The sequence below is a fragment of the Dipodomys merriami genome, unplaced genomic scaffold, assembly GCF_024711535.1.
Source record: "Dipodomys merriami isolate MVZ:Mamm:240054 unplaced genomic scaffold, mDipMer1.0.p SCAF_55, whole genome shotgun sequence".
NCBI classification, from domain to species: Eukaryota; Metazoa; Chordata; class Mammalia; order Rodentia; family Heteromyidae; genus Dipodomys; species Dipodomys merriami.
This window is the reverse complement of record NW_027206124.1, coordinates 2,021,444-2,031,734: the sequence shown is the minus strand read 5'-3', so window position 1 is coordinate 2,031,734 and position 10,291 is coordinate 2,021,444. Positions and strand designations below refer to the sequence as shown.

General features: G+C 58.6%; 1 protein-coding gene across 1 annotated transcript; it reads left to right on the top strand.

The window, feature by feature from the left end:
• The first annotated feature begins 688 nt into the window (after positions 1 to 688).
• Sox10 (SRY-box transcription factor 10) lies at positions 689 to 10,198 on the top strand. The gene is made up of 4 exons (XM_069999492.1): positions 689 to 905; positions 1,345 to 1,847; positions 5,968 to 6,236; positions 8,471 to 10,198. The coding sequence occupies exons 2-4, from the start codon at positions 1,420 to 1,422 to the stop codon at positions 9,172 to 9,174; spliced, it is 1,401 nt and encodes a 466-aa protein (XP_069855593.1). The 5' UTR covers positions 689 to 905; positions 1,345 to 1,419; the 3' UTR covers positions 9,175 to 10,198.
• Positions 10,199 to 10,291: the final 93 nt, after the last annotated feature.

The following is a 10,291-nucleotide window of genomic DNA, read 5'->3' as shown; positions in this document are numbered from 1 at the left end:
GAAGGTGGGATCCCAGAAAGGACAGTGAAGGCCTCAGCCCTACATGTAAAGGATCCTCCGCCCACCTCGCCTCCTGTGGGACCCCCCCCTCCTTAGGCCAGCCCAGCTGGAGAGCCAGGACCAGGGGCTAAGCTGGAGCATCTGCACTGGCCGAGGGAGTCCAACCGTGTGCTTTCTTCCCCAGGTGAGGACCACAGTCCCTCTTGCTGTATAGGCTGAAGCAGAGAAGGTACGGGAGAGGCAGCGTGAGACAGGCAGGCAGTGGTGCCTGGCACCCAGTAGGCACTTGATACAATTTCCTCCATGAATCAACACCGGCTGCCACCTTCCCAGGTGGATCAGACCTTCGCCTGTCCCTTCCCATCCTTTGTCTTCTGCCCATCCCGACACCTGAGGCAGAGATCCAGGCCCCAGATGGGCCTCATCCTCCTCACTGCCGCCTGCATCTCTCCCTTCCGTGACCTAAGCACCCCAACTCTACGCCTATCCGGGGGACCCAAGCTAAGCCCAAGGAGAAGGGTTTGGACGGGACAGTGGGGATCAGGGCTGGGGGGCCTGGGTGGGGTAGAGGAGCCCAGGGTGCTGGGATGAAGGCAGCGCTGGAGGCTCCACCTTCTGCCCTTCCCTCCCTCCTCTCCCCTCCCCTCCCCCCTTCCTTCCCCAGCCCTCTGCAGCCGCTCAGTAGCTCAGTCAGTCTCAGGCTGTCCGGCCAGGGTGGTTGGTGGTGAAGATTGAAGCTCCGTCCCAGCGAGGCCAAGGCGGTGGCCTGAGGTTCAGGGCCCCCCCCGGCCCCTCCCTCCCAGCCCACCCGTCACCTCCCAGCCCCCGAGCTGGACCGCACACCTTGGGACTCCGTTTTCCACTTCCTCAGGACGAGCCCCAGGCTGGAGGAGAGGCCTGAGGAGGTGAGTGCGCAGCCCAGCCAGCCCCTCCCAGCTGACCAGGCCTGGGCCCCCCACTTATGGGGAAGGGGAGGTGACACCCCGCTGTGCCCCCCACCCCAGCTTCTCCAAACTCCTGGGGCCCGGGGCTGGGCTGGCGGCAGAGGGGAAGGAGGAGAGGTGAGAGACAAGGTGGGAAATTCCAGGGGCCGGGATTAGAGCAGAATAAAGGGTCCGTTTTTCTTCCTTTCCATCAACAAACCTCCACCCAAAAGGAGGCTTTAAAACACACACACACATACACACCCCACCACAGCCAGAGACGGGTGGGACGGGGTGGGCAGATGCCCGGGCGGGACGCGCCCCCCTAGGGCCGGGGCACGTGCACGGGCCGGGCCGGCGGGCGCCACCTCGGGCTCCGTCGCCCTCACCCCGGCTGTGTCGCGCCCTCCTTCCCGTCCAGGTTGGCGTTGGGCTCTTTGCGAGGACCCCCGCGGCTGGCCCCGGGGAGGCGGCCGAGGCGGCGGCCGGGGGTGACATGGCGGAGGAGCAGGACCTGTCGGAGGTGGAGCTGAGCCCCGTGGGCTCGGAGGAGCCCCGCTGCCTGTCCCCGGGCAGCGCGCCCGCGCTGGGCCCCGACGGCGGCGGCGGCGCGGGCCTGCGAGCCAGCCCCGGCCCCGGGGAGCTGGGCAAGGTCAAGAAGGAGCAGCAGGACGGCGGAGAGGCGGACGATGACAAGTTCCCGGTGTGCATCCGCGAGGCGGTCAGCCAGGTGCTCAGCGGCTACGACTGGACGCTGGTGCCCATGCCCGTGCGCGTCAACGGCGCCAGCAAGAGCAAGCCGCACGTGAAGCGGCCCATGAACGCCTTCATGGTGTGGGCGCAGGCGGCGCGCAGGAAGCTGGCCGACCAGTACCCGCACCTGCACAACGCCGAGCTCAGCAAGACGCTGGGCAAACTCTGGAGGTGAGCCGGGCCCCGGAGAGGTTGCAGGACAGCCTGGGGACCCCCTCCCACCCCCCAAGCGGAACAGCCTGGAGCTCCTCCAAAGCAGGATGGCCTCCCAGGGGAAGGCACTTCTTGGCATGACCAGGTGTGGGGGCCCTGCCTGCCCATCTGCCACCAGGGGCCTCGTGGGACTGAGCTCGCTGCTGCTTACCCTTGAACTCCCAACTCCTGTGGCGGTGTAGGCCTGGCCTCCCCACGCTGGTGGGGGGGGGCAGAAAGCGCCCCGGCGTGGTGGGAATCCTGTGCATCGAGGGCCACAAGGGCCACAGGAGATAGTGGCAGGGGGAAGGTGGGTTGATGGAGGCTTCACTGACTCATTCCACATTCACACACAAGTATCAGGGTGCCACCACCAGTTCCAGTGCTCAGGAGGGTGGGATAAAACTGAAGGAGAATCCAGGGGAGAGTCTTTAGAAAGTGTGTGTGTGGAGGAGGGGCAGGGGGGTGAAATGCACTTCCTGCAACCACAGGGTCCCTGTCCCAACTGTCTCCCCAGGCTTCTCTAACCCCACCCTCTGTCCCCAATTCCCCTCCCACCCTGTCCCAGTCTCTCTCCGAGGCTGGCGCCATCTTCTCTCCCAGGGCTCCACCCAGCATTTAGCAATGTCTTCCCCTTCAACCCCGGTTGTAGCCAAGTAACCTGGCCAGGAGGAAGCTGCCTTTCTTGCCCAGGGTCCCCCCCCAACTCCCAGGCTATCTGAGACCAGCTGAAACCTTTGGTGGTAACAAACATCTAAGAAGGAAGCCTCCAACCCTTGCCCCTGGGGCTCACCTGGCCCTTGGCAAATGTGTGGAGCTGGGCATCTCCCACCCAAATCCAGGAGCCCCAGGGCAGCTCCCAGAGGGAACAAGGACTCTAGCAGATGCCAGCCTAAAGAGGTCGCCTGATCTCTACTACTGGCCAGAAAGGCTCTGCAAAGGTCACCTAGCAGTTGGTACCAGAGCCAAACCCAAGTCTCCCAATTTGCTGCCAGAGGTCATCTCCACATTGTCCCTCCCTGGTGACAGTGGTCGGCCACCCTTTGCTCTCGAGTGGTCTGGAAATGGTGAGGCAAGCAGAGAGGAGTAGTGGTGCTTCTGGGCTTTGGGAAGCCCAGGGTCTTCTGGAGGAGTTGGTTTCCACCCACTCCAAACACTCCCTGCAGGCCCAACTTGAAGACCAAGAGCTTAAAGTAGTGAAAGGAACAGAAGGGTTCCCAAGAGACTGAGATCTGCACCCCCTTCCTTCCTCCCCCACCCCCAGCACTTCCAGCCCTCAGCCCTCTGGGTTCACATGGGCAGGCTAAGACTGAACCACCAGCTACCCATGGGCCCTGGAGCAGAGCTGGCAGCCAGTTCCTCTAACCAGGGTCTGTCCAGGTCCCAGCAGGGCTCAGTCAGGCCACTGCCTTTCTGGCTGTCGGACAAAATAATAATAATAACAACAACAACAATAATAAGGTCCATGAGTGAGCAGACCGATGAGAGATAAAACAAGGATAGACTCCCCCCTCCATTGTCAAGGTTTAAGAGGGGCCCCTCCATTGTCCCCACCCCAGTTCTACCATCAAGAACCCTTCAGCAGGACTTACTCCTGGCCAGTACTCAAGCTATGCCCATAGGGGTACCTAGGGCAGGACAGGCAGGAAAGCAGGCTCTGCTAGCAGAGGACCCCACCTGAGTGGTGGGAAATGACGGGACAGTGGCAAGGCTCCAACCTGTTTGGATCCTTTGGTTGTTTCAGCTCCCTGCAAGCTCCTCTGGAAAGGGGATGACTGGGTGGACAGAAGAACAGGAGTCCTAATAGAGAAATCAGACGGCAGAGCTGGGGTGCCAGAGCAAGTCTGCTGTCAGGTCCTCAGTGGGCTCCTGAAGCCCACTAGATGCCAGCTGAGGAAGATGGAGATGCTCATTACATGGGTGGCTACATGTTGGTTGATTGACCTGGAAAGAACAATTGAAGCCAAGAAGCTAAAGCCAGGAAGGTGTCAGGCTGGAGGTTCTCCCATCCCCAGTCCCACCAGCCCATCCTAGGAGGGTCATTTTAATGCTGTTGGTTTGCAGCCAGTGCCCCGCCCACCAGAAGAAGTCCCCTTTTCCTTCTTGGCCCTTTTCTTTTCTTTTCCTTTTGTCAGTTGTGGGACTTGAACTCTGGGCCTGGGCACTGTCCCTCAGCTCTTCAGGCTAGTGCTCTTCCACTTGAGCCACAGCACCACTTCTGGCTTTTTTTTCTGCTTATGTGGTACTGAGGAACTGAACCCAGGGCCTCATGCATTCAAGGCAAGCACTCTACCACTGAGCCACCTTCCCAGCCCCTCTTGGGGCTTCTCAACTCCTGAAAGCAGGGAAAAGGTTCCATGGGGGCAGAGTAGTGAGTGCAGCATTGGCATCAAGTTTAGCTAGGAGACTGGCTTCTTCAGGTGGGGTCGGGCGAGGAGAGACTCTGGTCCAGGGTAGGGTGGGGTAGAAGTGGGATTCCTGTTGGCAGCTGGTGGGGATGGAACTGAGGTTAGTTGGGGGAGCAGAAGCAGTGGTGAACCCTGACTTGGGTTCTTTTAGTTGTTATTGTTGGTTGTGGGGCTTGAACTCAGGGCCTGGGTGCTATATCTGAGCTTTTTTGCTCAAAGCTAGTGCTCCACCACTTGAACCATAGCTCCACTTCTGGTTTTTTGGGGATTAATTGGAGAAAAGAATCTCATGGATTTTTTTGCCTGGGTTGGCTTTGAACCATGATCCTCAGATCTCAGCTTCCTAAATAGGTAGGATTACAGGTACGAGCTTGGGTTCTTGTCCCAGTTATGTATGGTACTGCTGAGGACTAGCTTCAGAGCTCACAGTGGAATCAAGTTTTGGAATCCTCCTCTTCTGGCCACCGCACTCCCTGCCATTTTCTTGCTGACTGCTGATTACCAGCTGGCAGAGAACCCAGGCTAGGGTTAGAGCCAGAGTTCAGTGACTAGCCACCCAGAAGCCTCTAGGCTATGGCTTGCAGCTGGTGAGGTACTGACCCTGGCAGCGCCTTGCTCAGCTACAGGGTCCCTTGGAGAATGCTGGGCGGGCAGGGGCTCACTGGCAGGCTAAGCTGCAGAGGAATGCTGCTGCTGGCTAGGAGGTGGTGCCTGGCATGACCACCCACTCCCACCTCAGCCTCTGCCACTTGGACATGCAGAGTGGGGCCACTGGAGGGAAGAGGCCTTCCAGAGAGGGCCAGGGCTGCTCCTATGAAGACTAGCAGACTTCACATCCCAAAGGCTGGGAGTCTACAATCTCTGCTTTCCCCTCTGCCCACTTCACCCTGGGGCAGCCAATCCTGGCCTGAGGCTGGCGTCAGGTGGGTGGGGCCCTCTGTCAGGGCTTCCTCCCACCACCCTTGGTCATGGAACTGTCCCAAGGTCTGGAAAGGGTCCTGTGCACCCTCTAACCTTTGCTAAACCCAGGTATTTGGGATCTTTCTCCACGAGACAATGTTCCTAGAATGAAGGGGCCTCACACCTGGCCCCTCAGTCCCACTGCACTGGAATTTCTAAGTCAGTATTCCAGGGTTAGGGAGCACCCAAGCCCCCCTCTCCCCTCTAGCATCAGAGCCACATCCATTTCTGAGGCTTGGCAAAGGACAGTCTACATCCATTATTTCCGGGGCTCCCACACCCCAGGTAGAGTTAGATCCCGTGTCTTATAAAACCTCAGGTCCAGAGAAGTAGCTTCCTCAAGGTATCATACCTGGCTAGTCAGTGGCAGAGACTGGGCTGTTTGCATACCTCCAGCTCCAGGGAGCTCACTTCCAGCTATGAAACCAGCTCTACTTGGGAGAGTTTTGGTGATGAGAACCTTTTTTCTGTCCTAGAACTTAAGCCTTTCCCTTGTATAACCCAGGTTCCTGCCTCTACCCCAATTCTCAGGAACTGACCTCTCATGCTCTCCAGCCTGAGAGGTTTAGGGCTGGAAATCAAGGCCTCTGATGCTCGGCCTGGCATCTTCCTGGCCTTCCTGGGCCCTGCACTTCCCATCCTTCCATATGCCTTGTAGAGCCAACACTCAGAGGGAAGCCAGCCGGGGTGCTCTGGCACTCAAGCTGGCTCCGCTGTATCCCCCACCCCAGGCTGCTGAATGAGAGTGACAAGCGCCCCTTCATCGAGGAAGCTGAGCGGCTCCGGATGCAGCACAAGAAAGACCATCCGGACTACAAGTACCAGCCCCGGCGGCGGAAGAACGGAAAGGCGGCCCAGGGGGAGGCAGAGTGCCCAGGCGGGGAAGCTGAGCAAGGGGGGGCTGCTGCCATCCAGGCCCACTACAAGAGTGCCCATCTGGACCACCGGCACCCGGAAGAGGGCTCTCCCATATCAGATGGGAACCCAGAGCACGCTTCAGGTGAGTGCTGGGCTGGGGGAGGCTGGTTGGCCCGTGTCCCTGCCGCTCCCCAACAGCACTGGGCGCTGGGAAGGACTGGACTACAAGAGCCCAGAGACAGCTCAGTGGGGGCTCCAGGTCCTCCCAGGGTGGAGACGCGGTAGTGACGACATGGATGTGGCTCCCTGGGTGAGAGATGGCCAGTGCAGTTACAAGGAAAAGGGGCTTGAGGAGTAGGAGCTCAAACAGAGGGGACAGACAGGAGCAGTGCCTCTTCCCACCTCCTGCTCTGACTGGGGACACCATGGGGCTGAGCTGGTGCCGTGCAGGGGTGAGCCATGGCCATTCCTGTTTAATTCTCATGAATGACAATATGACTGGAGCACCTACTGTGTGCTGGGCACTGAGCCAAATGCCTTGTATGTACTACCACCTTCAATGATCCAGTCAGCCCTAAACAGTGGGAGTGGCATACCCAACGGTGGCAGGTTACCGTCGTCTTATGGATGAGGAAACAGAAGAGGAACTTGCCAGGTGAGGTCTGAGCCCGTCAGTTGGGCTCTGGGGCCTTGCTCTGCTACCTGGCTGTACCTCTCATGTACAGAAGTGCCACATTTGGGTCTGGCATATGGAAAGTATCCAGTTAGCAGCTTTTACCAACTTGGAGTCAGGCAGTGGAGGAGACACCAGAAAGGGATCATAAGGCTACAGTCCCTGACTTCAGGAGCTCATACTCCAGGAAAGCAAGCGAATTGTACATAAGAACAAACAAGGACATGAGAAGCCCCTCTGAGAGCCATGGGTGCAGTCTCTAGGGAGAAGCCACCCACTCACCCAGCCACCCAGTCAGGGCTCCAGAAATGCCCAATAGGGCTGGGAAGATGGCTCAGTGGTAGAGCGCTTGCCTTGCATGCCTGAGGCCCTGGGTTCGATTCCTCAGCACCACATAAGCAAAAAGAAAAAAGCCGGAAGTGGCGCTGTGGCTCAAGTGGTAGAGCGCTAGCCTTGAGCTGAAGAGCTGAGGGACAGCGCCCAGGCCCCACAACTGGACCCCCCCAAAAAACCCAAACAAACAGAAATGCCCAATATCCATCAACCTATAGTCAAGGAAGCCGTGTCTGAGCTACCTGTCTCCTCTACTCAGAAGGAAACTGCTTAAGATGAGGGATTTGCTGAAAGTCACACATTAAGTGACAGAGCCAGGATTCAAACTGAGGCAGGTCTCCTGAAGTCCAGAGCCTTTGGCCTGGGAACACATAATCATACAACACACATCACACATGCACATATACACAAAACACACCACACACACACACACACACACACACAGAATAGCTACCACAGAACAAAATGATCAGCATGGACTTCTTTTTAGCCTTGAAGGCCAGTCCTCACCCCTAAGGAGGCCTCCCCAAACCACCAGGGCAGTAGGTGGCTTCCTGCTTGTTCTTCAGTCTCTCTTATCCCATCCTCACAGCACTCTCATCTGGGGGTGTCCCAGATCTCTCCCAGACCAGGAGATCTGGAACAGGGCCCTGTTTTACTCTTCATTTGTATCCTGGCACCTGGCACAGTAGCCCTGAGTGTTGCTAGCTAAGAAAGTGAACAGGGAACAGAGACCAGCGATCTCAGTATCCTCCTGAGCAAGGAGGGAAAGTGGGCCAGCAGGCGGCTCCACCCAGGGTGTCACAGAGCTGGGCAAGGCCAGTGGGACTGGATCACAGGCAGGGTAGGAAGGTCTGGGGTTCTGGGGGTGGGGGGCACAGCACTATTTGGGAACCCAGGCAGACACAAGTGAGGCAGTTACAAAAAGACAGGCAGTCCCAAGTGGAGAGGGTGTATGAGTTCCAGAGGTAGAGAAGCCAGCAGAAGCCCAGGGTGCCTTGGGGAGCAGGCAGGGTACAGGCAACCACATGGGGTAGGCCACCAAGGAGCAACAGGAGCAGAGAGGACAGAGCAGCAGGAGAACCAACTGTAGCCACATGAAGAACCTGCAACGAGAGACTTTGCACAGGGAAGCAGCAGCCCTCTCCATGTGGGGGTGGGTGGGCTGCAGGGGTCGAGGAGGAAGACCCAAACCCTGAGGTTGGAGAACATTCTCAACAACTGGACTCCAGCCGGTAGAAAAACAAATGCTGGTGTGTCAACAAAATACAGAACAGAAGGCTGCCAAAAACTAGGCCATGCCATGTGGCCCCGCTTAGGCCCACCTGTCTCTGACCTGCCCCCTGCCTTGTTCTCTCCTTTCCATCCAGGCCAGAGCCATGGCCCGCCTACCCCTCCAACCACCCCAAAGACAGAGCTGCAGTCGGGCAAGGCAGACCCCAAGAGGGATGGGCGCTCCCTGGGGGAGGGCGGGAAGCCTCACATCGACTTCGGCAATGTGGACATCGGTGAGATCAGCCACGAGGTAATGTCCAACATGGAGACCTTTGATGTGGCTGAGTTGGACCAATACCTGCCACCCAACGGGCACCCAAGCCACGTGGGTAGCTACTCGGCAGCTGGCTATGGGTTGGGCAGCGCCCTGGCCGTGGCCAGTGGACACTCTGCCTGGATCTCCAAGCCACCAGGTGTGGCTCTGCCCACGGTCTCGCCCCCTGGTGTGGATGCCAAAGCCCAGGTGAAGACAGAGACCACTGGCCCCCAGGGCCCCCCGCACTACACCGACCAGCCATCCACCTCGCAGATCGCCTACACCTCCCTCAGTCTGCCCCACTATGGCTCGGCCTTCCCCTCCATCTCCCGCCCCCAGTTTGACTACTCTGACCATCAACCCTCAGGACCCTATTATGGCCATTCAGGCCAGGCTTCTGGCCTCTACTCGGCCTTCTCCTACATGGGGCCCTCTCAGCGGCCCCTCTACACGGCCATCTCTGACCCCAGCCCCTCAGGGCCGCAGTCCCACAGCCCCACACACTGGGAGCAGCCAGTATACACGACACTGTCCCGGCCTTAAAGGGGCCCTGTCGCCACCAGCCCCCTCCCAGCCCTCGAGGTCCCTCCCCGTAGCCCAAATGCCCTGCTCCTCACCCATCCCAGACCTGGTGGTAGTGGTGGAGGAGGCCGCAGAGGCTGACAGCGGAGGGACTCCTCTCTGCTGGCCCCTGCCCTGATGACCCACGGTCTCATCCCAGCCTGGCTGACAGCTAGGCAGAGGAAAGGGTCCCCCAGAAAGGACCCTCTACCCAGGACCCGAGAAGGACCACTTACACAAGTCTCCAGTGTTGCATGGGCATCGCAGGCCTGTTTCCCGTCATGGAAAGAGGTCCCTGTAACACCAGACTTGAGAGCCAAGGAACCTGAATCAGAGCCTGGAGCCAGCCCTGTCCCATCACTCGGGCTGAGTACAACTCTGAACAGCCTTGTGGAGAGTAGGGAGGCTCAGTGGGGGCTTTTGTACCTTCATTGCCTGACCCCTACTGAATGCAGGGAGGAATCGACACAGAGGCCCCAGGACGCAGGCCTCTATGGCATCAACCCCATCCTTTGTGAAATGGGGAGCCCCTAGCCATCCTCCACCACAACTTCCTAGACCTTGAGACCCACGCCAGGCAGGAGGAGGCAGGGACTGCAGGAAAAGGGTTCAGAGACAATTCACAGAGCCTTCCTCCCCAGGCTCCTAGCCAGCTCCCTCTTCCCTCACTGGACGCTGTCAGCCCACCTGCCTGGACTCCAAGAGTCAGTACTGCACAGACCCGAGCCCTCGGCCCCAGGGGGAGACACAGGGCCCAGCACCCATGCTGGCAGCAGGCTGGACAGGAAAGTCCTGCTATGTACATTCTGCCCTTGCCTTTTTCCCTTTGCCTCTCAGTGGTATGTAGCTGTCACCTCTATTCTCCTGTTCTACCCCCTCACCCACAGTCCACGTGTAACGCATTGCTGTCCCCCTTTATTTATCTCCGTAGCCCCCTTGCTGCCTTCTTTCCTAGCTACTATCCAGTCCCTATTAACTCTGCATTAAGCATTTCAAGTAATAAAGGTTCCGGTTATCTGTGTGGTGGGCCTGAGCTGGCCTGTCTGTTGGTCTCTCGTCCCTGTCCCTGAGTCTCCTCAAAGGGTTTGCCCAAACATCT

Bases quoted from the DNA above. Each gene is read 5' to 3' on its own strand.
- Sox10 (XM_069999492.1), top strand. From the start codon at position 1,420: ATGGCGGAGGAGCAGGACCTGTCGGAGGTGGAGCTGAGCCCCGTGGGC. The intron at 1,848-5,967 runs GTGAGCCGGGCC...CCCCCACCCCAG, and splicing joins ACGCTGGGCAAACTCTGGAG to GCTGCTGAATGAGAGTGACA. The intron at 6,237-8,470 runs GTGAGTGCTGGG...CTTTCCATCCAG, and splicing joins GAACCCAGAGCACGCTTCAG to GCCAGAGCCATGGCCCGCCT.